At 45.2% G+C, this 12,773-nt stretch overlaps 1 protein-coding gene across 7 annotated transcripts in view; it reads right to left on the bottom strand.

Annotated features, from left to right (window-relative positions):
• sirt2 (sirtuin 2 (silent mating type information regulation 2, homolog) 2 (S. cerevisiae)) overlaps nt 1–12,773 on the bottom strand; it is a 120,092-nt gene that overhangs the window by 79,387 nt on the left and 27,932 nt on the right. For 3 of the 7 annotated variants that reach the window (XM_059985135.1, XM_059985134.1, XM_059985136.1), the window contains exon 5: nt 6,206–6,254. In XM_059985135.1, the coding sequence (XP_059841118.1) occupies nt 6,206 (1 nt within the window). In that variant the 5' untranslated portion in view covers nt 6,207–6,254. Of the gene's footprint in view, nt 1–6,205; nt 6,255–9,571; nt 10,415–11,746; nt 11,853–12,773 lie in introns of those variants that run through there. The other 4 variants (XM_059985133.1, XM_059985138.1, XM_059985132.1 and 1 more) reach the window with 4 other exon arrangements.

The raw sequence follows: 12,773 nt of genomic DNA, 5'->3' as shown, positions 1-12,773 counted from the left end.
GACAATGGACGTCACCTTTTTAAGGCTTCAGTCCTTGCAGATGTCCTGGATACTACACAGTCTAGTGCTCATGATGGAGAGCTGACAAAACTGTATAACTCACTGCAGTTCATCTTGACCCTGTGCAGTCACTCCCCCACACCAGAAAGTGAGGCAGCCAGTTAGAATATTTGCATTTTTATAAAGAGATAGCTTGGGGATGGGACCCAAGTCTAAATACAAACACCATTTACGTTACACGTACAGCTTATACATGTACACTGAAGGCAGTTTTATACAATACTCTAAATAATTTTGTGCATGAAACAATAATGTGCACAGTACCGTGCAAAAGTCTCAGGCACAGATAGTTCAAGTGCCTAAAATATTTGCATGGTACTGTAGTAATTTTATTACTTACGCAAAATAAAAATAAATTTTGTGACATGTGAGTGATAGAAACATAGATGAACCTGATTCTGATATGATCTCTATTGTGGACTGAGAGTGGGAAGGAGGCAGGGAGAGGGGAAGGGAGCTGGGAGAGGAAGGGGGCTGGGGGAGAGGAATGAGAGAGGGAAAAGGGTAGGAGGCAGGGAAAGATGGGGACAAAGAGAGAGGAAGAAGACCAGGAAAAGGGTAGGGGGGGATAGGGAGAGAGGAAGGGAGCTTGGAGGAGGGGGTGAGGGAAAAGTGTAGGGGCAGGGAAAAGGGAGGGGGCTGGAAGGGAAGGGGTTGACATTGTGAGGTGGAACATCAGACTTGAAGGAGAGAGACATCATTGTGAGGTGGAACATCAGACTTGAAGGAGAGAGACATCATTGTGAGGTGGAACATCAGACTTGAAGGAGAGAGACATCATTATGAGGTGGAAGATTGGACTTGAGGGAGAGAGAACATCATCGTTGGCATCATTGTGAGAAGGAACAACACACTTGTTCTGATGTCAAGATGTTCATCAACAACGATTTGGCAAACACATTCATCAATGAATTTCTTTGCTGCTTTGTGTTCAGTGATGTGCTTTTGCCACAAATATTTAATAATTTAATGCCATGCCTTTTCTTGAAGTTTCACAATAACCTTCAATTTTCAGTTTATCATGATAGATTTTTGCTTATTTCATGATCAGCATACTGTTAAGTGGCATACAGTTGCAAGAAAAAATTAGTGAACCCTTTGCAATTACCTGTTTTTCTGCATTAGTTACTCATGAAATGTGGTCTGATCTTCAACTAAGTCACAATAACAGATAAACGCAACCTGCCTAAGCTGGCACCACACGAACAATTGTACTTTTCATGTCTTCATTGAACACATTGTTTAATCATTCACAGTCCAGGCTGGAAGAAGTATGTGAACCCTAGTGATTAATAACTAGTAGATACTCCTTTAGCAGCAGAAACCTTCACCAAATGTTTCCTGTAGCTGCTGATCTCTTGCACAATGGTGAGGAGGAGGAATTTTAGACCCTTCCTCCATGCAAAACTGTTTCAATTAATTAATATTTCTGAGATACCTTGCATGAACAGCCCTCTGCAGGTTATGCCACAGTATCGTTACGTTCTGGCCATTACAAAACATGAAATTTCTTCGTTTTAAACCATTCTGTTGTCTTGTCCTTTTTATAGGGCAGGGTACCTCTACAACCCACATCTCCCAACTCATCTCATTGATTGGGACACCTGGCTCCAAATCACTTTTGCAGAAGGCATTATCCCAGAGGATCACACACTTTTTTGAACCTAGTCTGTGATTGTTTAAACGATGTACTCAGTATTGATGAGAAGAAGTACAATTGTTTGTGTGTTATTAGTTTAGGCAGATTGTGTTTGTCTATTGCAGTGACTTAGATGAAGATCAGACCACATTTTATGAGTAAATAATGCAGAAAACCAGGCAAAACGTTCACAAGCTTTTTCTTGCAACTGTATGTTCACTCCAACGCTGGCAAATCCACCCTTTCAATACACGATCTTCATTTTTCGTTTCATGCAGTGTTTTTATATTTTTCATCTTTTGGTCATTACTCTTAGTCTAGAACTTTAACAGTTTGTCCTCTGTTTCTTCAAGTTATAGATGCTGGTTGTCCCAACACCATGGTCAGATGCTTCACATTTAACACCACTGTCAAGTTTTCCTAACAACTTGTCATTCTCTGCTATAGATAAACATAAATATCTTTTTCTTTTCACTATTACCCCTAGGGGTAACTGCAGGCCTTTTTTAATATTTTCACAGCACAGAGCAGAGGATAAGTGTAAAACACTTAGTAATCGCTGTGTGTAATTTACACAAAGGACTGGCTGTCATGACTGCTATAAGCAAATTGATGGCAGCAGAGCCCCGCTCACGGTAGGTGAGATCCACTGCTATGTTGACTCAGGCCTAGGGGCCGGCGTTGGGAAGTGAGGTCACTTCTCAGAAACTGGGGCTCATCACTCGGGAACCCTCCCAGCACCTTGAGGAATTTTCCATTTCTGACGTCATGCCAGCATTCAAAAAAAAATCAGATTTCTGGGTTTTTTTTGATAAGGGGTGCTCAACCAAAATCAAAATAAAGTCCAAGTAAATTTTATTATCAAAGTACATATAGGTCAGCGTATGCAACCCTGAGATTCATTTTCCTGTGGGCAAACTCAGCAAATTTAGAGAAGAACTATAACAGGATCAATGAAAGATCAACCAGAGTGCAGAAGACCACAAACTGTGTAAATGAAAATATAAATAGCAATAAGTAACAAGAACATGAAATAACAAGATAAAGAGTCTTTAAAGTGAAATCATTGGTTGTGGGAACGCGTCAGTGGATGGGCAAGTGAGTCTAGTTAACCCCTTTGTTCAAGAGCCTGATGGCTGTGTGGTAGTAAAGGTTCATGTGAGTCCTGAGGCTCTTGTACCTTCTACCTAATGGCAGCAGCAAGAAGACAGCATGGTCTGGATGGTAATAATCTTTGATGATAGATGCTGCTTTTCTGTGACTGTGTTTCATTTAGATGTGTTTTATGGTTGGGAGGGTTTTCCCTGTGATGTACTGGGCCAAATCCACTACCTGTTGTAGGATTTTCTGTTCAAGGGCATTGGCGTTTCCATACCAGGCTATAATGCAGCCGGTCAATACACTCTCCACTGAACATCTATAGAAGTTTGTCGAAGTTTAAGATGTCATGTCAAATCTCCAGACTCCTAAGGAAGCAGAGGTCCTGCTGTGCTTTCTTCACAATTGCGCTTACGTGCTGGGTCTAGGACAGGTCCTCGGAAATAATAACACCTGGGAATTTAAAGTTGCTAACCCTCTCCATCTCTGATCCCCCGATGAGGACTGGTTCGTGAATCTCTGGTTTCCCCCTCCTGAAGTCTATGATCAGTTCTTTGGTTTTGCTGACATTGACTGAGAGGTTGTTGTGGCCACCACTCTGCCAGATTTTCGGTCTCTCTCCTGCACTCTGATTTGTCACCATCTTTGATTCGGCTCCCAAATGTGGTGTCATCAGCAAACTTGGATATGGCGTTGGAGCTGTGCTTAGCCACACAGTCATTGGTGTGTAAAGAGAGTACAGAGCAGGGGGGTAAGCACACAGCTTGTGGCGCATCTGTGCTGATAGAGATCGTGGAGGAGATGTCACCGATCCAGACTGACTGGAGTCTACAAGTGAGGAAATCTGTACAATTAATCTGACCCTAATTCAAGAGGGACAAAAGTTACCAAGGATAGATGGGAATGTAGAATTGAGGTCACAATCATACTGGGCATGAGCTTATGAAATGGCAAATGCAGCAACTCCTGGTACCAATTTGTACATGGAACCAGCATGCCAACCCTGAGAGAACTAACAGTGCACACGCCTCCCACAGCACAGCTCACATTGATGCAACAAATAACAGAGCAGGGAGGCATTGTGAGTGTATGTACAACACTCGGTAGGCCACAGCCTGAGGACTATATTGGAAGCAATTGCGCTGTAGAGTTGCAGAGGAAAGTTACATACTGCTGGGGCTGGAAGATATGCCCAGGTAGAAATACACACAACATGCTGGAGGAGCTCAGCAGGTCAGGCAGCACCCGTGGATGGGATTACACAGTGGGCCTTTCAGGCCGAGACCCTTCATGAGGACTGGGAAGGAAAGGGAAAGATGTGGGGGAGGGGAGGAAGAAGTACAAGGCGGCAGGTGACGGGTGAAACCAGGAGAGGGGGAGGGGTGAAGTGAAGAGCTGGGAAGTTGATTGGTGGAAGAGATAAAGGGCTGGAGAAGGGGGATTCTGATAGGAAAGGACAGAAGATCATGGAAGGATGGAAAGGGGGCAAGAGCAGCAGAGGGAGGTGATGGGCAGGTAAGAAGAGAAGGTGTGAGATGAAAACAAGAATGCGGAATGAAGGTGGGGTGGGGGCAATTATGGGAAGTTCCAGAAATTGATGCCATCTCTAAGTAGAAAAACTACCTAAAATAAGGTTATTCTTTGGAAAATTGAGGAGGCGGAGTTAAGTAGTTACATTGCCCAACAGTGACTCCTTTGCTTGCATTTTTGAAAACAGTTCTATTTCCATCTTAAGTATCTATTTTTTTCCCTTTCTGGGTTCTCTTGAAGACCCTGACCTGGAGTTACACGCTGACTACGGTTCTTTGCGGGAATGGGACCCGCTCTCTGGGTTCCACAATCAGCAGCTATTCGGCACGCCAAAGTCTCGGCCCAAGATTTCGGCATGGATTCAGAAGCCTGGGACCTCAAGGGACTGGAGGTGGGCGGATCAAAGGTCGGTGTCGCCACAGGAGACCCGTGTGTCGTTGGGGGAGTGGGAACATCCGCTGTGTGCCTGAGGATCCGGGATCTTTGCGACCTCCAGGCACAGAGCTCGAAAAAAGCGAAGTAACGGACTTTTAACATCGTTATGCCTCCTCCCTCATTGGAAAACAGAGTCATGTCTTTCTCCCTTATTTGGAGAGAGAGGGAGCCTGTGGTATGTCGAATTATCTGGTGAACAACGTAGTCTTTGGGGTAACTGCAAGTCTGTGTCTTTGCTGTTGCTTTGCTCACGTTTGAGTGCTGGTAGTGGGTGCGCTCTATTTTTGCCGGTGGGGGGAGGGGAATCGTTGCTTGCTGCTGCTTACGCAGGGGAGGGAGGGAAGCTGGGGGGGACTTCAGGGTTCTAACATTTAACCGTCGTTCATTCTTTGGGGGCACTCCTCTGTTTTCGTGGATGGTTGTGAAGAAAAAAGCATTTCAGGATGTATATTGTGTACATTTCTCTGACATTAAATTGTGCCTTTGAACCTTTGAAGAAGACTGACAGGAGGCTTATTTTAAGTGCTTAAAGTTATGATAGAACATAGGAATTGCTCTATGCCCTACACTCAGTACCACCTGTGCCTAATAAAGTGGCCACTGAGTGTATATATGTGGTTTTCTGCCTCTGTAGACCATCCACCTCAAGATTTGACACGTTGCACGTTCAGAGATGATCTTCTTCACACCATGGTTGTAAAGAGCGGCCATTTGAGTTACTGTGGCCTTCCTGCCTGCCTGAACCAGTCTGGCCATTCTCCTCTGACTTTCGCCCACAGAACTGCTGCCCACCGGTTGTTTTTAGATTGTCACACCATTCTCTGTAAACTCTAAAGCAGGGGTTCCCAACCTTTTTTATGCCATTTATCAATAGCATTAAGTAAGAGGTCTGCAGACCCCAGATTGGGAACCCCTACTCCAGTGGTTGAAAATCCCAGGGATCAGCAGTTTCTGAGATACTCAAACCACCCCATCTGGCACCAACAATCATTCCAGGGTCAAAGTCACTCAGATCACATTTCCTCCCCATCCTGATGTTCGGTCTGAGTAACTGAACCTCATGACCATGTCTGCATACTACGGGAACGATTGAGTTGTTCCCATATGATTGGCTGATTCGATATTAATGAGTAGATGTACAAAAGTACATCTTTTGTAATGTAATAAAGTGACCACTGAGTGTATATTAAAGTTATGATGTCTGTTTTTTACTTATTTTAGATTCTTTCAAGTGAAACATTACACTGAACAATCACAACGGCGAAGGCGGAGGCTGCTTACTTGGTAAATAACATGAGACTAACTTCTAGAAAGTCTCTCATCGGAGTTGTAGGGGGTTCCATAAGTAAACCATAGATTTCAAACAGGGAATAAAAGGAGGCAGAGGAAATAAGACTGGAAATGCGAATAAATGTCTCAGTCAATATCAATAACGGTACGTACTTTCAGAAACATCCAGTGCTTCACTTGCTTCCCCTTGGGAATCCGGGCTCTGAAACGAAACAAGCAGAGCTAGATTCAGCTGTGGACACAATCACTCAATCCACAAAGACCCCTTCTACGTTGTGATACTGTGGTTATTGTAGACTCCGCAAGTAACTGGATCTACCTAAGGCAAAGGCTGATAGATGCTTCATTAGTCAGGGAATACAGGGAGAAGGCAGGAACTTGGGGCTGAGAGGAAAATGGACCAGCCATAATGAAGTGATGGAGGAGTCTCAATGGGCCAATGGCCTAATTCTGCTCCTAGGTCTAATGGCTCTCAAAGGGGCGCCATGGTTAGCACATCACTTTACAGCACTAGCAACCCGGGTTCAGTTCCCACCACCGTCTGTAAGGAGGTGGTACATTTTCCCCGTGACTGCGTGGGTTTCCTCCAAAGACACAGGGGTTATTAGGTTAATTGGTTACATGGGTGTAATTGGGCGGTGCGAGCTCATTGGGCTAGAAGGGCCTGTTACTGTGCTGTATCTCAAACTAAAAGGCATTAAACATTATACTCTCCCCAGCAAAGAAGATAACTAAATTACAAACGTTACTTAAAAGTACATCATTACTGTATAAGCCGTCAGCAGTGGATTAGGGCAATACAATAGTGTAGCAGTTCGCGTCACATTATTACAATGCCAGTGCCCCAGGTTCAATTCCCATCGTTCTGAGTCAGGAGTTTACACGTTCTCCTTGTGACCATGTGAGTTTACTCCAGGTGCTGCAGTTTCCTCCCACATTCCAGTGAGGGAGGCCACCAAGAGACCTATGCCAACACTGGCAGAGTTACAAGTTTCAGTGGCTGAGGTGGGAGAGACTGTGCATACAACAGCTTGCCCTCATGCTTCACCAGTCACAGCTTTATGGGAGGAAGTTAAGGAGAAAGCCTCTGTTGAAAAAACTCACATGAAATCTCAGCTAGAGTTTGTCAGAGGCACGTGGGAGACTCTGAAGTCAGCTGGAAGAAGGTTCTATGGTCTGATGAAACTAAAACTGAGCTTTTTGGCCATCTGACTAAATGTTATGTTTGACTTATGAACATCATCAAAACACAAGACGATCTCTACCGGGAAACAGGGTGGTGGTCACATCATGCTGTGGGGATGCTTCACCACAGCAGCCCCTAAAAGGCTTGTGAAGGTAGAGGGTAAAATGAATACAGCAAAATATCTTGGAGGAAAACCTGATGGAGATTTACAAGGACGTTGCCTGGATTGGGGAGCATGCCTCATGAGAATAGGTTGAGTGAACTTGGCCTTTTCTCCTTGGAGCGACGGAGGATGAGAGGTGACCTGATAGAGGTGTACAAGATGAAGAGAGGCATTGATCGTGTGGATAGTCAGAGGCTTTTTCCCAGGGCTGAAATGGTTGCCACAAGAGGACACAGCTTTAAGGTGCTGGGGAGCAGGTACAGAGGAGATGTCAGGGGTAAGTTTTTTACTCAGAGAGTGGTGAGTGCGTGGAATGGGCTGCCGGCAATGGTGGTGGAGGCGGATACGATAGGGTCTTTTCAGAGACTCCTGGACAGGTACATGGAGCTTGGAAAACTAGAGGGCCATAGGTGAGCCTAGTAATTTCTAAGGTAGGGACATGTTTGCACAACATTGAGGGCCGAAGGGCCTGAATTGTGCTGTAGGTTTTCTAGGTTTCTATGTTTCAGTCTTCAAGAGAACTGCAACTTGGGAGAAGATTTTTTTCCAGCAAGGCAATGAACCCCAAGCATAAAGCCAAAGCTACACAGGAATGGCATAAAAACAACAGAGTTAATGTCCCGGAGTGGCCAAGTCTGAGTCCAGATCTCAATCGAATTGAGAATTTGTGACTGGACTTGAAAAGGGCTGTTCATTCACAATCCTGATACAATCTGACAGAGTTTTGTAAAGAGGAATGGGGAAAAATTGCAGTGTCCAGATGTGCAAAGCTAATAGAGACCTATCCACACAGACTCAAGGCTGTAATCTTTGCCAAAAGTGTGTTTTCTAAATACTGACTTGATGGGGGGGGGGGGGGGGGGGGTGAATACTTATTCAATCAATTATTGTGTTTTATATTTGTTATTAATTTAGATCACTTTGTTGAGATCTGTTTTCACTTTGACACAAAAGAGTCTTTTTTCTGTTTATCGGTGTCAAAAAAAGCCAAATTAAATCCACTATGATTCAACATTGTAAAACAGTAAAACACAAAAACTTCCAAGTGGTGAGTGAATACTTCTTATCGACAGTGTACAAGAAACAAATAAAGTGAATCTTCAGACCTTTCATTATCCCCCCACATTATCTGGTTGCATCTACAACCTAACAGCCCCTTGCTCACTGTTCCCACTCACTGGATAGAGAGTTCTCTCTCAGTCTTGACGCTGGGTCTTACAATGAAACATTGTCCATCCCTTCGTCTCTACAGATGGTGCTTAACCTGCTGAGTTCCTCCAGCAGTTTGTTTTTCCTCATTACCATGGCATCATAAACCCATCAAATGAATGATACTGCAGATACAGATCATTTTGAATACTAGTGGTACACGGAAGGACAAAACAAACACACAGTAATACACACACACACAAAATGCTGGAGGAACTCAGCAGGTCAGACAGTGTCTATGGTCAGAGTAACACACACAAAATGCTGGAGGAACTCAGCAGGTCAGACAGTGTCTATGGACATAGTAACACACACAAAATGCTGGAGGAACTCAGCAGGTCAGACAGGGTCTATGGACAGAGTAACACACACAAAATGCTGGAGGAACTCAGCAGGTCAGGCAGCATTGGTGGAAATGAATAAACAGTTGGTGTTTCGGGCTGAGACCCTTCTTCAGGACTGGAATGGAAGATGCCAGAATAAAAAGGTGGGGGGAGGGGAAGGAGGCTAGCTGGAGGGTGATGTGTGGATCAGGTGGGTGGGAAAGGTAAAGGTTTGGAGAGGAAGGAATCTGATCGGAGAGGAGAGTGGACCATGGGAGAAAGGGAAGGAGAAGAGGACCCAGAGGGAGATGATAGGCAAGTGAGGAGAGATAAGAGGCCAGAGTGGAGGCTACTCAGACAGAATATGTGGTGCTGCTCCTCAACCCTGAGGTTGGCCTCATCGTGGCACAAAAGGAGGCCATGGGCCGACCCATTGGAACAGGAATTGGAAAAGGAATTAAAATGCTTGGCCACCAAGAAGTCCCACTTTTTGGAGCAGAGGTGCTCGATGAAGCTGTCCCCGAATTTATGATGGGTCTCACCAACGTAGAGGAGGCTGCATCAGGAGCACCGGACACAACAGATGACACCAGTCGTCTAACACATTTTTCTTATTAATTAACAGAATTACTTAGTACCTCACTGTCAGAGTCTGCACCAGTCTTCACATCTGAAGCTAATGAAAGAAAAGAAATTTGTTTAAAGATAACTTAATCAGATAATGGGGTATTCTCCTCAAAGTTCAAAGTACATTTGTTATCAAAGTGTGTATTCATCATACAACTTTGAGATTCGTCTCCTTACAGGCAGCCACAAAGCAAAGACTGTCACACACCCGTTGTGCAGAGAGAAAAAAAGCAAATTGTGCAAACAATAAAAGTAAGCAAATAGCATTCAGAACTGACATTTTCTGAAAGACACGAAGCCAGGCGTCACTGCAGCTGAAGCAAGCCACAGGGCCAGTTTATTCCAGAGCCAAGTAAACACTCTGGAGCAGCAAGCGGAACCAACCTGTCCCTCGCCCCCGGACCTGACACGCTGACCTGGCACTTAAATTGTTCAAATATCAGGCATCGGGTTTACACCTGTGAAGTCTTACCACAACAAACATTAATTTAGCCTTGTTAACCTAAGTGTCGTTGTGTTAAAGGGCGATGTTGTTACGTGAATACAAACTGCTTGTATTACAAAAAAGATCTGCAGCTATTTAGAATACAAGATAAAATTAGAAAACACTGGAAACTCTCAACAATTCAGGCAGCGTCAGTAGGAAGAGGAATGGACTGACAACTGGGGTCAAAGGTTCCTTATCACAACTGGAAAAGTGAGAAGACAAAATAGTTTTCGGTTGCACAGCGGGGCAAAGCTCTGCTGCACAGTAACTGAACTGCTTCTGTACACACAGCCTTTGTTGCCTCGCTGCCGGAATTTTCTTTTATATAATGTTAAGTTAAAAGTGCCACGGAGTTTTCAGGCCATGTAAAAATTTCCTCCCGAGAGCAAAAGTTGCTCCCCCGCCCCGACACAAACCGGCCGTTAAAAAAAAATTAGGAGTAACATTACAGAAAGGTAGGGGTGAAGAATGAGAGAGGAAATTTCTGTGATAGCATGTAAACTGAAATAGTCAAGTTATTTTAGAAACTATGAAGCGGAGGCTGAAAAATAAAACAGAAGCTGAGAGATCTGGACATACCTGTGGAAGAGGGGTGTGTGCAAACTTACACTGAAATTGTATCTGATGTATAAAAGAGCTTATGTGGGGCATTGTTGGAGCAGAAATTGAGAATGAAAATGGTTCGAAGTTCGAGTTCACTGAAGTAGTCTGTGTACCCGGTAGAGCATTGGAAGCTGGCAGCCGGAGAAGGCCTCTCTTGGGCTTGTTGGACTGTATGCTGGTAGCTGGCTGGAGAGGAGAACGGGGCTTGTTTTGCTGTGGATGTTTTGTCGCTTGTGGTGTTCTGCGTTAGGGTGCTAAGCACAAACGAGCATGTTATTTTGACGAAGGGTCTCGGCTCGAAACGTCGACAGCGCTTCTCCCTATAGATGCTGCCTGGCCTGCTGCGTTCTGCTGCATTTTGTGTGTGATGCTATACTGACGACGGGATGTGTGGCGACACTTGCGGGATGACCCCCAGCACATCCTTAGATTTTGTTGGTTTTTACCAACACCTATGTTTCGATCTACATGAGATAAATCAAATGAACGTGAATCTGGGGGGAGACACCAGTCCAGATGAAGGGTCTCCACCCAAAACATTGATGTATAGATGACGCCTGACCCACTGAGTTCCTCCAGTGCCTTTGTATGAAGCACGGGGCGATCCTTGAGGGCAGAATCGAGGGGTTCTGCAATGTTAGTGGCTAGACTGCCTTTCGTTTCTCTAGCCCGCTGATGACCAGATCACCCAGATATCTGCCATATCATGAGCACAAAGGCAGTTTGCCAGACTGGAGGAACTGCAAGTAAGTCACTGAAGGCACCGTTTGATGCAGATTAAAGGACAGAACGGGTGATGTTTTTTTTTTGCAGCCACTCCCTTCAATCGGCCATACCGGCCGGCTCTTTAAAAACAGAACCCGCCCCCTTCTTTGTTCTGATTGGCTGGGGCGACATAAACCTCGATTCGCTTGGGTCAGGCCATTGTCAATCCCAGTGCGTCAGCATAAAACCTGTCCCAGCCCAAAGCCTTGGTTCAGGACCATTTTCGGTCCGGCCGGGCGGTTTGCTGATAAGGGCGGATTTATGTCTAATTATAATGAGAAATGCCGAGAGCAGCCGCCGCCTCCCCACCGGCACCACCCGCACGTTTCACCTTCCCGCCGAGACATCGAGTTGATTTACGGTCACCAGCACTCCCACCGACACTCGGATCCGTCCGCCCCGCACACGCTGCTATTAACGTCCGGTCCTGCGACTGAATGCGCGAAGAAAGGTTCCGGCACAGGAGTCGGTATTGAGCCGTGTTACTTAGTCAAGTCACTTTTATTGTCATTTCGACCATAACTGCTGGTACAGTACACAGTAAAAACGAGGCAACGTTTTTCAGGACCATGGTGCTACATGACACGGTATAAAAACTAGACTGAACTACGTAAAAAAAACACTCTAGACTACAGACCTACCCAGGACTGCATAAAGTGCACAAAACAGTGCAGGCATTACAATAAATAATAAACAGGACAATAGGGCAGTAAGGTGTCAGTCCAGGCTCTGGGTATTGAGGAGTCTGATAGCTTGGGGGAAAGAAACTGTTACATAGTCTGGTCGTGACAGCCCGAATGCTTCGGTGCCTTTTCCCAGACGGCAGGAGGGAGGGAGAAGGCTTTGAATGAGGGGTGCATAGGGTCCTTCATAATGCTGTTTGCGAATGCAGCATGTAGTGTAAGTGTCCGTGATGGCGGGAAGAGAGACCCCGATGATCTTCTCAGCTGACCTCACTATCCGTGCAGGGTCTTGCCATCCGAGATGGTGCAATTTCCAAACCAGGCAGTGATGCAGCTGCTCAGGATGCTCTCAATACAACCCCTGTAGAATGTGGTGAGGATGAGGGGGAGGGGGTCATTTAGACTGTGAGATGGTAAAACATAACAGTAGAATTAGGCCATTCAGTCCATCGAATCTGTTCTGGCACTCCATCATGGCTGATTCATCCCTTCAACCCCATTTTTCTGCCTTGCACCAAAAGCCTTTAATGCCCCTTCTAATCAAGAATTCATCAGCCTCTGCTTTAAATATACCCAATGACTTGGTCTCCACATCCTATGTGACAATGAATTCCACAGCTTATCACGCACTGGCTAAAGAAATTCCTCCTCATTTTGGTTAATTCATGGGAAGAC

Source organism: Hypanus sabinus, chromosome 11 (genome assembly GCF_030144855.1).
Source record: "Hypanus sabinus isolate sHypSab1 chromosome 11, sHypSab1.hap1, whole genome shotgun sequence".
Lineage (NCBI taxonomy): Eukaryota > Metazoa > Chordata > Chondrichthyes > Myliobatiformes > Dasyatidae > Hypanus > Hypanus sabinus.
This window is presented reverse-complemented; position numbering and strand designations above follow the sequence as displayed.